The sequence below is a fragment of the Bos javanicus genome, chromosome 19, assembly GCF_032452875.1.
Source record: "Bos javanicus breed banteng chromosome 19, ARS-OSU_banteng_1.0, whole genome shotgun sequence".
Taxonomy (NCBI): domain Eukaryota; kingdom Metazoa; phylum Chordata; class Mammalia; order Artiodactyla; family Bovidae; genus Bos; species Bos javanicus.
In genome coordinates, this window is record NC_083886.1 from 27,404,694 (window position 1) to 27,420,001 (window position 15,308).

General features: G+C 47.8%; 1 protein-coding gene across 4 annotated transcripts in view; it reads left to right on the top strand.

Moving 5' to 3' along the window:
• Positions 1-3,454: 3,454 nt before the first annotated feature.
• NLRP1 (NLR family pyrin domain containing 1) overlaps positions 3,455-15,308 on the top strand; it is a 31,541-nt gene continuing 19,687 nt past the window's right edge. The window contains exons 1-5 of one of the 4 annotated variants that reach the window (XM_061390809.1): positions 3,455-3,961; positions 4,811-5,106; positions 6,215-6,379; positions 8,513-8,713; positions 12,298-13,915. In XM_061390809.1, coding sequence (XP_061246793.1) covers positions 4,830-5,106; positions 6,215-6,379; positions 8,513-8,713; positions 12,298-13,915 — 2,261 coding nt within the window. In that variant the 5' untranslated portion in view covers positions 3,455-3,961; positions 4,811-4,829. The remainder of the gene's footprint in view (positions 3,962-4,810; positions 5,107-6,214; positions 6,380-8,512; positions 8,714-12,297; positions 13,916-15,308) is intronic. The other 3 variants (XM_061390806.1, XM_061390807.1, XM_061390808.1) reach the window with 3 other exon arrangements.

Genomic DNA, 15,308 nt, shown 5'->3' on the forward strand with positions numbered 1-15,308 from the left:
GATCAAATCTGCTTTTTCTGCATAGCCAGGTGGATTCTTTACCCCTGAGCCACCAGAGAAGTCCACTATTTATCTGACGACCAATGCTACTCAACGCATTGAGCTGCTTTTCTAGATACAAAAAAGACAAGACTCAGTTACTTCCTTTCAAGGAACGAATGATCTTAAGGAGAAGAAGGGACAGGGTTCTCTATTCTCTGCTGTCCCAGTCCTGTGCTCAGCACGTTCACCTTTGTTCATTCAACCATCACAGTACATTGAGACTTAGCTGTCCTTTCCTTGCTTTACATACAGGATTCAGAGACAGGCATTGCCCAAGGTCACAGTCAGCTAGCCGCTGAGCCAGCCTCAGGACCCAGACCCAGAAGGCACCGGAAGAGGAAAAATCCTTGGGCTGGGTATCCGGAGACCTGGCCCCCACCCTCAGCTTACCCACTGACCTGCTGTGTGATTTGAAGACTTCCTCCCCTGGGCCCCCATACCCCCAGTCTGCTGGCCTTGTCAATCTGCTAGACTTTAAGGATGAGTCCAGGATTCTCATCTTCACATCTGACAGCTTGGGGGCGCTAAAGCTCACATGCTCACACCCCAGGACACGTGACCTGGCAGCCAAGGGGAAGTAGCTGGAGCACTGAGAAAGTACCTAACTCTGTTCTGCTCCATCATCAATCAGCCTCCCTCTGCCTGGCCTTGGCCTCCAAGACCTGGAGTCTCCCATGTTACCCAGAATTCTAGAAGCCCTCCCATGATATAATAATAAAGATAAAAGATAACTAACAGTACTTCCCTGATGGGCCAGTGGTTAAGAATCTGCCTGCCAATGCAGAGGACACGAGTTCAATCCTTGGTTTGGGAAGATTCCATATGCCTCGGATAAGTAAGCCCCTGCTGCACAACTAGGGAGCCTGCCCTCTAGAGCCTGTGCTCTGCAGTAAGAGAAGCCACCGCAATGGGAGGCCTGCGCACTGCAACTAGAGTAGCCCCACTTGCCACAACTAGAGAAAGTCTGCAGGCAGCAACAAAGAGCTGGCACAGTCAAAATAAACTCAAACAGATAAATATTTTAAAAGGTAACTAATAAGGACCTGCTGCTGCTGCTAAGTCGCTTCAGTCGTGTCCAACTGTGTGCGACCCCATAGACGGCAGCCCACCAGGCTCCCCCGTCCCTGGGATTCTCCAGGCAAGAACACTGGAGTGGGTTGCCATTTCCTTCTCCAATGCAGGAAAGTGAAAAGTGAAAGTGAAGTCGCTCAGTCGTGTCCGACTCTTCGCAACCCCGTGGACTGCAGCCTGCCAGGCTCTTCGTCCATGGAATTTTCCAGGAAAGAGTACTGGAGTGGGGTGCCATTGCCTTTTCCAAATAAGGACCTACTGTATAGCAAGCACATGGAACTCTACTCAGTATTCTGTAACGGCCTATATGGGAAAAGAATCTTAAAAAGAGCAGATATACGAATATGTATAACATTCACTGCTGTACAGCAGAAACTTAGGCAACATTGCCTGTCAACTATACTACAATAAAAAAAAAATTTTTTTAACTGAAAAATAAGTATTTGGTGTTTGTATCTAGTTCTCAGCACACAGATCCTAAAACCCTTGGAACCTCTGTGTGATATGTTTTTTATGCTAGCAAGGTGACCGGGGTGGGGGCCCTTTGATCACTTCAGAATGAGGGCTGGTCCCAGAATAGTCGAGGTCTCCAGGGATAAAGGCTGAAGACTGAATTAATCTCCAAGGCCAATGACTTAATCAGTCGCGCCTCTCTAAATGAAACCTCTCTAAAAACCTGTCAACCCAGATGAATGGATAAAGAAGCTGTGGTACATATTCCATTGTATTGATGGGATATTACTGAGCTGTGAAAAGGTATGCATTTGAGTCAGGTGAACTGAGTTGGATGAATCCAGAGGCTGTTATACAAAGTAAGTCAGAAAGAGATAAACAAATATTGTTGATTAATGTATATGGAGCCTATTATACAGAGTTAAGTAAGTCAGAAAGAGAAATATTGTTTATTAACAGATATATATGAAATCTAGAATAATGGTACTGACAAACCTATTTGCAGGACAGGAATAGAGACGCAGACACACAGAAGGGACTTGTGGACACTCAGGAGAAGGAGGGGGTAGGACGAATGGAGAGAGCAGCATTGAAACATTACTATGTGTAAAATAGATGGCAAGTGAGAAATTGCTGCGTAACACAGGGAGATCAACCCAGTGCTCTGTGACAACCTTGAGGGGTGGGGTGGCAAGGAGGTTCAAGAGGGAGGGAATACAAGTATACTTACATCTGATTCATGTTGTTGTATGGCGGAAACGAACACAACATAGTAAAGCAATTCCTCCAATTAAAAATAAATTTTTTTTAAAAATGTCAACTTTACAGTGTGTATCACTTCTATTTGGCTATTCCCCACTTGTATCCTTTACAAGAAACTGGTAACTAAATTGTTTTCCTGAGTTCCATGAGTTGTTCTAACAAATGATCAAACCTGAGAAGGTGTCCTGGGGAATCTCTTCAAACAGAAAGGTAGAGAACCCAGGAAACCCCATTTGCAACTGGTGTATGAAGCGGGGGGTGGTCTTGTGGGACTGAGCCCCATCAACCATGGGGTCTTCACTTACTCTGGGTAGTTAGTGTCACAAGTGAATTGAGGACTTCCCTGGTGGCACAGTGTATAAAAATCCGCCTGCTAATGCACGTGACAGGAGTTCAATCCCTGGTCCAGGAGGATCTCAGATGCCTCAGGGCAACTGAGCCCAGGTGTGCCACAACTACTGAGCCTGTGCTCTGGAGCCTGGGAGCCACAGCTACTGAAGCTCACGCGCCTAGAGACCAGGCTCTGCAGCAGGAGAAGCCACAGCAATGAGAAACCCAGGCACAGAAATGAAGACCCAGGGCTGCCAAAATAAATGCTTTAAATCTTGAAAAAAAAAAAAGGAGGGAAGAAGTGAATTGAGAAGGAACCCTAGCTGGTATCCAGAAAGTTAGTGTTGGGTGGGGGAAAAAAAAAAACACTTCTCTCTGGCTATACCTCGTGCCATAAAGTCCTCCACTGTGCTTATTAACCACTAAAAAAAAAACAAAAACAAAAAACTAACACTTAAATATAACATTTTTAAAGGTTACTAAGAGCTTTTGGGCTTCCCTTGTGGCTCAACTGGTAAAGAATCCACCTGCATTGAGGGAGACCTGGGTTCAATCCCTGGGTTGGGAAGATCCCCTGGAGAAGGGAAAGGCTACCCACTCTGGTATTTAATTGGAGCCTGTTTGCAAATCTATGATGTCCTATTTGATAGATGAGCAAAGTGAGGTTCAGAGAAAGGTATCAGTCACATGAGGAGTCAGTGAAGCTCCTTGGGCCTGGTCCCCTCCAGCCCAGGGCCAATTAAGGCCAGAAACCATTACACAACAGGAACTGAGTTAGGTAACATCGTGCCTCTGCCGGGAGTCTCCAACCCTGAGGATTCTACAAAAGAGGAAGAAAGTCCATGCCTACTCCCCAGAGGCCCAGATTTGCTGAGATGCGGCAGAGTTGTTCCGCTTTCAAGCAGGAATGTTGACTAGCCGCGTGCCGAGCTGCTCACAAAGCAGGCAGCCCCCTGGGCCTGGGACACACACCCTGGTGCACCTCCTAGCATGGCAGGAAGTGCAGTGGGGTTCAGGAAGCCCTGAAAACTGAGAGGCTGCAGAAGATGCCTGTCCTGACCCCCCTCTCTCAGGCTGCACTCTCAAGTGGGTCCTTTTGGTGACTCCCATGCCTGCTCTGACAGAGTGAGGACTATTCTTCCAGGTCAGTGACCCAGGGCCAGGAGAGATCTGAGGAGACTTGAGAGCAGACAGCTCTGAACTCAACCCTTGGCTCTGAAAGCCCCTACCTCCTGTCCACATCAAGGCTTGGTCCCACGTGTCCAAGTCCCAGGAGAAGGAAGACCCCAAGGGACACACAACAGTAAGTACCCAGAGCATCTCTCCCACCATCCCAGCCCTGCCGCTTCACCCTCCTGACCGACCTCACCCTCCACCCTGGCACCCAGGAAGCTGACCTCTTCTAGTGTCTCCCAGGCCCCCTCTGGACCCCCCTCTTCCTATGGCTTTTCCTCCCACTCCTTTTCCCCTCCCTTGTCCCAACAAAGTCTATCAGCAGATGCCCTGGGATTTTATAAAACTGATTCTAAATGCTGAATAGGAGTTTGCCAGGTGAAGAGCAGTGATCCCCATGGGAGTCCTGCATTGGTAGAGGTCAAGGAAGTTGCTATTCTCTGCCTTCCTGACTTTCCTCGCCAACCCAACATCCACCCCCTCCCCATAAACATCCTTGCTGACTTGAAAAAAAAAAAAAATGACCTGAGAGCTGCAAGGCAACTGAAGGCAAAATGAGGACTGCAGCCCAGAAGACAGCATTTCAGATAGCGCTGAGAAACTGCTCCAAAGAGGGAGACAGAGGAAGGTCAGTATATATGTGATTTTGATAAAGGGGGAGTTCATGCAACCTGTATTTGCAGGTTTCTGCTCGTCACAAGGAGCATACCTCCCCATGAAGGATTTTAGTGCTTTTCTAGATGTGAGGAGATGCAAGAATTGGGCTCATAAGAATCAGCTCCTGAAAAGACCTAACGCCCTGAAGACCTGTTCTGCCAGGTATTCCTCGAGCGCAGAGGCCCCTATCCCTGATCTCCATCCTGAACTCCCTTCAGGGGATGTTAAAGGTCAGCAGCTGCAGCAGCACATGATTTAATCCTTGTAGAGGTAGACAGCCAGTGCCCATGGCAAGTGCCAATCTGTAGTTGACACCCCCAAGGTCTCCCAGCCCAGCAGCGATGGCCGGTGAAGCCCGAAGCCTGGAGGACTTGGAGGAAAAGAAGAAACAGAAGCTGAAGGAGCTCCGGCTTTGGCTGCCTGATGAGGAACCTCGCTTGCAGTCTCCTGAGGTGGTCCACGCTCAACCAGAGAAGCCAAGGAGCCGGAAGACCATGACGATCCTCTCAGTGATGAAGGAGGTACAGCACGAGTGTATGGCCATCCACACCAAGGGACCACACGTGAACGAGCAAGGGGCATGCACCAAGACCCTCGAAGAGACAGACTTGAATTCAGGTGCTTACAAAGCCTTCTCTGCCCACTGTCGATCTCCTCACCCCCCACCAGAGAACCCACACACACACACCTTCCTCTGGGTGGTGATTTAGGACTGCCCGATCAGGGGGCATCCAGACCTAGGCCAGCCTGCAGCTAAGAGGCTTGCTGGGGTGGGGAGGGGAGGTTGCTGGATTCCTTTTCTAGCCAAGTGGATTCCTAGGATCCCATGTGGTCCTCACAGGGCCTGGAAGGGGTGCTCAGAAGGCCAGAGAGGGAGAAGGCTGGAATTCAGAAGGGCAACTGGAAGCGAGGGTTAGGGGTTTCATGCCCGACTCCTAAGCAGGCATTTGCCTGGCCTTGCGTTATAAGCATGGACTTGGGAACCAGGCACTGCCACACCGGGTGAGTCACTTCACTGCTTTGTGCCTCTGTTTCTACATCTGTAAAATGGGAGAGTAAGAGCCTACCTCCTCAGACTATGTAAGGGTTAGAGAGATAGTTCATATTAAATATTTAGCACAGAGTCTAAGAGTCTAGTGGTGGTTTATTCCGACTCTTTGCGACCCCATGGACTGTACCCCGCCAGGCTCCTCTGACCATAGGATTTCCCAAACAGGAATACTGGAGTGGGTTGCCATTTCCTTCTCCAGGGGATCTTCCTGACCCAGGAATCGAACTCGGGTCTCCTGCATTGCAAGCAGATTCTTTATTGACTTTGCTATGAGGGAAGCCCCTAAGATGTAGTAAGTACTCAAAAAAAAAAAAAAAAAAAGGAGCTCTGTTGCTACTGTTGCTGTCACTGCAGTTATTATTACTAATCAGCAGCCCTGGGAGGTGGGACTCCTCACCCCACCGAGGAGAGGCACACAGAGGGGGCTTGACTTTCATGAGGAGGTAGAAAGAGAGCCAGGACACAGATACAAATCTTCTGGATCCCAAATCAGGATGAATTGTCCAGCAGCATCAGGAAATCATCCTCCTACAAGAGGCAGGCTGTAATGGTCTCCCTCTTGACCTCTATTGGTAGAGACAGAAGACCTCTCTTGTTCTTCTTGCCTGAAGAACCCAGGCCTCAACCCTGGCTTCTGCCCCATCCCCTGGCAACCTGTTTGTCTGCTCCCCACAGCCCTGTATTCCTCATTCTCCCACTCGCCAAGTGCACCCAACCTGGAGTCTCCCAGCTGGCCCACCTCCACCAAAGTGTTGACATTCTGCAAGCCTAAGCAACCAGTGCTCAACCCACTGAAATGGAGTTCGAGCCCCCTAATTTTCGCATCTGGATATAGGAAAGGTGAGGCTTGCTGAGGGGCCCTGAGGTATGGGGTGGGGGGGCGGCTTTGAGGCAGCCAGTGGGCTTGTACCTCCATGCGGACCCAGTCAGAAGGAACTACAGAAGGCTGGAGGAGCCAGGAGCCAGGGTGGTGGGCGCAGTGGGCCTAAAAATGATCTTTCAGGAGCATCCCTCTGCTGAGACTGCACTCCTTCCAATTTGATAGATGGGGATGCTGAGACTCACGTCGGTCAGACAGTGAATCTCCCCCAACCTGGTGCAATGTGGTCCTTGCCCAGGCAGAGCTCGGCTCACAACCTCAGTGGACTATGAAGATCCTGGGGTTCAGGGTGGTTTAAAAAGTTCCAAGGAGGACTCGGTTCTCCAAATAAACCCCGAGAGAAGGGTAGGCTCACCCCTCAGCCTAAGCCGGTTCCCTCTCCTGACTTCTCTTATTTTGGCCTCCATCATCCTGAGTCACCCAAGCTTCAAACCCCAGCCACAACCAGGCTTCTTCCTCTTCTCGTCCCAGTATCAAAGTGCAAGTTCACACAGCATCTGGAGACAGAGCCAGGGCTGGAGCCTAGAACCACCCATTCCTGGTGCAGTCATTTATCCCTCCGTCTGCTGCTGCTGTTTGAAGGTCCCCATCCCCAGCTTGGGCTTCCCAGGAGGCGCTAGTGGTAAAGAATCCACCTGCCAATGCAGGAGATGCCAGAGACATAGGTTTGATCCCTGAGTTGGGAAGATCCCCTGGAGGAGGAAGTGGCAAGCCACTCCAGTATTCTTGGCTGCTCTGGGTGTTCGTTGCTGCACACTGGATTTCTCTCACTGTGGCAAGCGGGGGCTACTTTGCATTGCAGTGCTCTTGCTTCTCATTGTAGTGGCTTCTTTTGTTGCGGACTACATGCTCTAGGCTCACCAGCTCAGTAGTCGTCGCTCTAATGCTTACTTGCTCTGCGGCATGTGGAATCATTCCAGACCAGGGACCAAATCCGTGTCCCCTGCATTGGCAGGCAAATTCTTAACCACTGCACCACCAAAGAAGTCCCTTCCCCTTCCCGCTATGCCTACTCTTCACCACTGCACTCCCAAGCCTCAACAGTGATGCTCACAAGCTCCATTGCCCTCACTTTCCACCCTGACTTCACCCACTTGCTCTATGACACAGAACAAATCACTTTATCCTCCTATGTCTCAATTTCCTCATCTGATCTACTCAGTTTTCTACTCTGCACACCAACCCATGCCACAGTACAGAATTTACATATCTTGAACTCCACACTAAAATAACCCATGTGCACAGAAGTTCAGATATATGATGTAGACTCTACAAGATGTTGTAGAAGAAAAGTGTTAGATTTTTCACACCTCTCTACCCACAAAGGTCCCCTCTTGTGCCCCTACCAGCTTTCTTCTCTCTTGTCCTTCCCCGCACACACTACCCAGTCTCACTGACTCTTCCTTAATTGAAGACACAGAGCAGTTCCCCTCTGCTCCCAACTTGCATACCCTGAGTTTCATTGTCTGGCAAAACAGTGTCTGAATAAAATGATAAAGCATTTAGCGACTTCGCTGTTGATCCAGCAGCTAAGACTCCACTCCCACTGCAGGAGACCCAGGTTCTTTCCCTGGTCAGAGAACTACATCCCACATGCTATAACTAAGAGTTTGTATGTTACAACTAAAAAAACCCACAAGTCATGATTGTAATTATCTTTTATTTTTTGTCTGGGTATTGATTGTGAAAACTGATAAAGAACCTTTATTACTAAAAAAAAAAAAAAAGAAGAAGAACCCACAAGCAGCAACTAAAAACCTGGTTCAGCCAAATAAATAAATAAAAATTTTTTAAATAAATAAAACGGTGCCTGGCAATGAAGAGGACCCACCACTTTAGAATGCCACTTAGTAACTATTTGTTGTTGCTTGAAATGGGCACCTTAACTCCCTTCCCCAAGAGGTTTATCAAAATCTTTCTACCTGATAGAGGAAGTTTCAGAGCGTTAAGAGAATTAAATTGTACCTCTCTCTTTGTGACTTTAAAAATTGGATTACCAACACCATCTCACAGGATTTTTGTGAGAATTTAAAATGTATGATCCTGAAATCGATGCTCAATAAATGGTCCTTTCTTTCCTTTCTCCCCCGAAGACCTTTCCCCAAGCATTTACCAAGGTTTTCCAAGTTCCCCATATCATGAGTCACCAAGCCAAGAGTTACCCAATGACCCCACATCCACCGCAGTCCTGAGAGCCTGTGAAATCCCACGTCATTCCTGTCCAGAGTCCAGAGAGAAGGAGGGTCCTGGGACTGTATGGCCACTGGTTGAAACATCTGGAAACAGCTGCACAGGTAAGGCCCTGCTGAGCCTCTGGAAAGCGGTGGTGAGGCAATGACATGGATGGAGGCCAGGTTGCTACACTGAGCAGAAAGGGTCTGGCAAACATCTGAGACCTCTCTCCAGAAATCCTATTGCTGGGACTTCCCTAGTGGCCCAGTGGTTAAGAATCTGCCTGCCAATGAAGGGGACCTGGGTTTGATCCCCATTCCAGGGAGATCCCACATACTGCAGAACAGCAGGCCAGTGCCCCACAGCAACTGAAGCCCACACGCCCTAGAGCCCATGCCGCACAACAAGAGAAGCCACTGCACTGAGAAGCCAGAGCCCCGCAAGACCAAGAGGAGCCCCTGCTTGCCACAACCCGAGAAAAGCCCGCAAAGCCATGAAAACCCAGTGCAGCCAAAAATAAATAAGTAAAACCAATTTTTAAAAAATAAAAAAGAAATCCTACTGCCAGAATCTCTCCACCTGCCTAAGGCACTGTTTCCAGGAAGCCCCTGGAAATTAAAATGCAGGAGTATTATCCAGTACAGAAGACACATCACCTGGTTAGTGGACAGGCACTGGCCTAGAGTCGGAAGAGAAAGATTCCATTTCTGCTGAGCTCCTCAGCCCCCAAGTGGCCTAGAGCGAGTCAGGTGGACACCGTCTCTGTGTCAGGCTCTGTGCCATGTGCTTTGCTTGCACAGTATAAAATTTCACGACCACTCCATGAGATGGATGTTATTATTATTCCACCTTGGAAATAAGAAGACTGAGGCTGGAAAATATAAACTCTCAGAATGGCAGAGATGGAATTCAGCCTCCACTCTCTCTAATGCCACTGCTGTTGTTCAGTCGCTCAGCCGTGTCCAACTCTTTGCGACCCCATGGACTGGAGCACGCCAGGCCTCCCTGTCCATCACCAACTCCCAGAGCTTGCTCAAACTCATATCCATCGAGTCGGTGATGCCATCCAACCATCTCATCCTCTGTCTCCCCCTTCTCCTCTTGCCTTCTATCTTTGCCAGCATGAGAGTCTTTTCCTATGAGTCACCTCTTCGAATCCAGTGGCCAAAGTATTGGAGCTTCAGCTTCAGCCTCAGTCCTTCCAATGAATATTCAGGGTTGATTTTCTTTAGGATTGACTGGTTTGATCTCCTTGCTGTCCAAGGGACTCTCAACACCACAGTTCAAAAGCATGAATTCTTCAGTGCTCAGCTTTCTTTGTGGCCTAACTCTCACACATACATGACTACTCGAAAAACCACAGCTTTGACTAGATGGACATTTGTCAGCAATGTCTCTGCTTTTTAATATGTTGTCTAGGATTGTCATAGTTTTTCTTCCAAGGAGCAAGCATCTTTTAATTTCATGGCTGCAGTCACCATATGCAGTGATTTTGGAGCCCAAGAAAATAAAGTCTGTCACTGTTTCCACTGTTTCCCCATCTATTTGCCATGAGGTGATGGGACCAGATGCCATGATCTTAGTTTTGAATGTTGAGTTTTAAGCTAGCTTTTTCACTCTCCTCTTTCATCTTCATCAAGAGGCTTTTTAGTTCCTCTTCACTTTCTGCCATATGGGTGGTGTCACCTGCATATCTGAGGTTATTAATATTTCTCCAGGCAATCTTGATTCCAGCTTGTGATTCATCCACCCCAGCATTTTGCATGATGTGCTCTGGGTATAAGTTAAATAAACAGGGTGACAATATACAGCCTTGACATGCTCCTTTCGCAAACTTGAACCAGTCTGTTGTTCCATGTTTGGTTCTAAATGCCACCATCCACACATTTAATGTTCTGCTTCCCTTGTCATCTAAGGGCTTCCAGGTGGTGCTAGTGGTAAAGAATTCCGCTTGCCAATACAGGAGATGTAAGAAAAGTGGGTTTGACATCTGGGTCATGAAGATCCCCTGGAGGAGAGCATGGCAACCCACTCCAGTATTCATGCCTGGAGAATCCCATGAACAGAGGAGCCTGGTGGGTTACACAGTATTTAGGGTCACAAAGAGTCAGACATGACTGAAGTGGCTTAGGACATGCACGAGGCATCTTCTTAACATTGATCTCAATGATGAGAGAAGTCCCTTTTGAAATCTGAGAGATGTTTTGTTAAAATGATCCCTTCCACACCCAGGTAGGAGTATACTTGTAGAATTCATGGTCCTAAAATATGACCCAGGTTGGAGATTGAATTAACTGACTTAATTAATCATACTTTTTCCCATTCAGGGAAGGAAAGAAGGAAGGAAGGAAGGAAAAGACAGAGGGAGGGAGGAAGAAAAAGAAGAAAAGAAGGAAGAATTTTGTAATATGTAAGAGGCATCTTACCAAAACATACAAAAGCAATAACCTTAAACATGAAGAAGTAAATATGAAAGCCAAGAGGTTAATTAGTTGTTACAAAAAACATTCATTGATTCTGAGCATCTAGCAACTAGGGCAAAAATGGCAAGACAATGGGTTGGTTACCTAATATCTATTACTCAATAGAATGCATGTGCACTCAGTCACTCGGTCATGTCCAATTCTTTGCAACTCCATGGCAAGCACAGTCCATGGGATTCTCCTGGCAAAAATACTGGAATAGGTTGTCATTTCCTATCCCAGGGGATATTCCCGACCCAGGAAGCAAACCCGAATCTTCTCCATTGGCAGGTGGATTCTTTACCACAGTACCACCTGGGAAGCCCTGCTCAATGAATAGAAAAGACCAATTCAAAAGAAATACATCTTTTCCTAATGCTGAATTCATTTTCGTTGGTTTTTCCAGCCAAGCTTGAGGCATGATTGATAAATAAAACTGTACTATGTTAAAAGTGTACAGATTTGATATACATTGTGAAACAATTATTGCAATCAAGTTAATTGACACATCCATCACCCTGAATACCTCTGTGTGTGTGTGTGTGTGTGTGTGTGTGTGTGTGTGTGTTGGGAATGCTTATGATTTGCTATCTTAGCAAATTTCAAACATACAGTATGGTATTATTAGCTATCATCATCATGCTGTACATCAAAGCCTCAAAACTAATTCATTTTAAAATTGAAACTTTGTATTCTTTGATCAACATCTCCCAATTTCCCTCACCCCCTCATCCCTGGGAACCATTATTCCTCTCTCTGTTTCTATAAGGTTAAATTTTTTTGTTTTTAGATTCCACATATAAGTGATACCATACATATTTATCTTTCTCTGTCTGGCTTATGTCACTTAGGATAATGCCCTCCAGGTTCATCCGTGTTATCACAAACATCAGGATTTCCTTCTTTTTATGGGTGAATAATATTCCATTAGAGAGAGATAGGTAGATACTTAGATCAATAGACTATATCACCTTTATCCATCCATTCATCCATGGAAACATCTTAGGTTGTTTTGTATCATGCATCCATATCATGAATAGTGCTGTAATGAATGTGGGAGTGCAGATATCTCACCAGCCTCTCTCCTGTTTTTCTAGTCTCTATTTCCTTTATTTCTGAATCAGCAGCCAGCACAGCATGTGGCTTGAGCAGGTGCAAAACACAGTTGTTGAGTATTGGAAGGAGGGACAAATGAACAAACCTATCCTATACCTTTATGTTTTATCTCTCCCTCCCTTACTTAGGAAGCAGACAGAGATACCAGGATCAAAGGAGAGAGACACCTTGCTCCACCTGGTCATGGAAAAATGAAGATTTGCACCCAAAATTCATGCAGTTGCTACTTCTACACACTCCTTACCACAAAGACTACGAGTCCTTGAACCGGGAAAGCTGGGATCACAGGGTGGTTGAGGGGCAAGGGCATTTGATTGAGGTCAGAGACTTATTTGGCTCAGACCTGGGTTCCCAGGAAGGGCCTCACACAGTCATATTGCATGGAGTTGCTGGAATTGGGAAGTCCACACTGGCCAGGCACATAAGAAGAGCCTGGGAGGAGGGCCAGCTATACAGGAACCACTTCCAGCATGTCTTCTACTTCAACTGCAGAGAGCTGGCCACGTCCAAGCTGACAAGTCTGGAGGAACTCATCACAAAAGACCAGTCCACCACTGTGGCTCCCGCTGGACAGGTCCAGTCTCAGCCGGAGCAGCTGCTCTTCATCCTCGATGGTTTAGATGAACTGGAATGGGTCTCAGAGGAGAAGAGGGCAGAGCTCTGTCTGCACCAGAGCCAGCAGCAGCCTGTGCAGACACTGCTGGGCAGTTTGGTGGAGAAAACCATATTTCCAGAGGCATCCTTGCTGATCACAGCTCGGACTGCAGCTCTGCAGAAGTTCATTCCTTCTTTGAAGCAGCCATGTTGGGTGGAGGTCCTGGGGTTCTCCAAGTCTTCCAGGAAGGACTATTTCTATGAATATTTCACAGAGGAAAGCCAAGCAACTAGAGCCTTTAGCGTGGTTGAATCAAACCAAGCACTCTTGACCATGTGCCTCACGCCCTTGGTGTCCTGGCTGGCCTGCACTTGCCTGAAGCAGCAGATGGAGGTAGGGGAAGAACTCTCACTGAAGTCGCAGACCATGACAGCCCTCTATCTACGCTACCTTGCCCAAGCTATCCAAGCTCAGCCCCTGGGCACTCAGCTGAGGGGCTTCTGTACTCTTGCTGCTGAGGGTATCTGTCAAGGAAAGACTCTGTTCAGTCCAGGGGACCTCAAGAAGCATGGATTAGATGGGGTCATCAACGCCACTCCCTTAAAGATGGATGTTCTTCAAAAACACCCCACATCTCTGAACTACAGCTTCATTCACCTGTGTTTCCAGGAGTTCTTTGCAGCAGTGTCCTTTGCCTTAGGGGACATGGGGGACAAAAGTGACCATCCTAACAGCACTGGAAGCATGGAAAAGTTGGTAGAAGTATATGGGATCAATAACCTGTTTGGGGCACCAACCGTGCATTTCCTATCCGGCCTTTTGAGTGAGCAAGGATCGAGAGAGATGGAGAACATTTTCCAATGCAAGCTGTCTTGGGAGAGAAAGCGGGAGTCACTGCTGCGGTGGGCTGAATTGGAACTCCGGCGTGAGCATTACTCTCTGCAATTGTTTCACTGTTTGTACGAGATTCAGGACGAGGAGTTCCTGACGCAAGCGATGGCCCATTTCCAAGGAACGAGAGTGTGCATCCGAACCAGCATGGAGCTGCTCGTGTTCACTTTCTGCATTAGATTCTGCAGCCACGTGTGGCGGCTTCAACTGAATGAGGGCAGACAACATCCAGGAGCATGCAGGCCCACCGACACAGTGCTGTGAGTACCCCACCCACTCTTCTCTCCCGCTCCTCTGTTGGCTCCTCCGTCCTAGGCACTGGAGTCACTTTCACTAAACTTAACCCCAGGGGTTCAAGGATCAAGATCTGCAGTGACCACCATCCCCCATCTGCCTAAGATCCCCTGCAGCAGGGTCCATCCATGTGACGTGCCCTGCCTGCCTCTGGGCGGGCCCACTGCGTCCTGCCACTCCTCATCCTGTCTCTTCGATGACCACCATATTCTCCACCTCCTGTGCTAACCTGATTTCCCCTCCATGCAGCCCACCTGCCTCTCTTTCTCCCTCATGTTTGTCTCTAAGCAAACCCCTCCCTCAGCTGCTTCAAACACTCCCCTTAACGGCTGTTGACCATGTCATTGGTCCAGAGATCTCCTCCATCACAGAATGTGTGTGTCTGAAAGGTAGTCTCCATTTTTCCCTGCACATCTGACTTCTCTGTTTGTGTCAATAATGCACTCTTGTACCCCGCGCACTTAGCCTAAAATCCGCCCACGCCAACCTGAGTGTGACAGCAGAGTTTTCTCTAAACATCCTCCAACCCCATTAACTTCCCCACCCAGGTTCCCCCATCTCAGTTGCATTATTGATCATTTAGTCCTTTTATGATTTGTCCTGTGAATATTTATCTGGCACTGCTTTTAGGCCAGATCCTCCAGATCACAGATGAACAAACACAACTCCTGCGTCAAAGAACTCAAAACCTGGGGTAGAAGACACACAACCACCCAGTAATTACAATTGAGTATGATGCTATGGTAACAGACGGCAAGGCGTGATGTTGGCTGCAGAAAGAGAGTGTGTGCATGTGTGTGCATGTGTGTGTGTGTGCACACAAACACATATTCAGTCATATCCCACTCTTTGTGGTTCCATGGACTGTAGCCTGCTGGGCAAGAATACTTGAGCTGGTTGCCATTTCCTACTCCAGGGAATCTTCCTGACCCAGGGATCAAACCCAGAAGTTCTCTTGTGTCTCCTGCATTGGAGGGCAGATTCTTTACCACTAGCACCGCCTGGGAAGCCTGCAGGAAGGGAGTAATCACACACAAAAAAAGTGAAAAAAAAAGTGAAAGTGTTAGTCGCAGCCAACTCTCTATGACACCATGGACCGTAGCCCACCAGACTCCTTTGTCCATGGGATTCTCCAGGCTAGAATACTGGAGTGGGTTGCCATTCCCTTCTCCAGGGGATCTTTCCAACCCAGGGATTGAACCTGGGTCTCCTGCATTGCAGGCAGATTCTTTACTGTCTGAGCCACCAGGGAAGCCCAATCACACACAAGTAAACCAGAAAAGAGTCAGAGGAAAAAACGCTGGATTTGGGTTTTTGCTTTTTCTGACTTTCAAGGGTTTTTTCTCACAGCAAAACCCA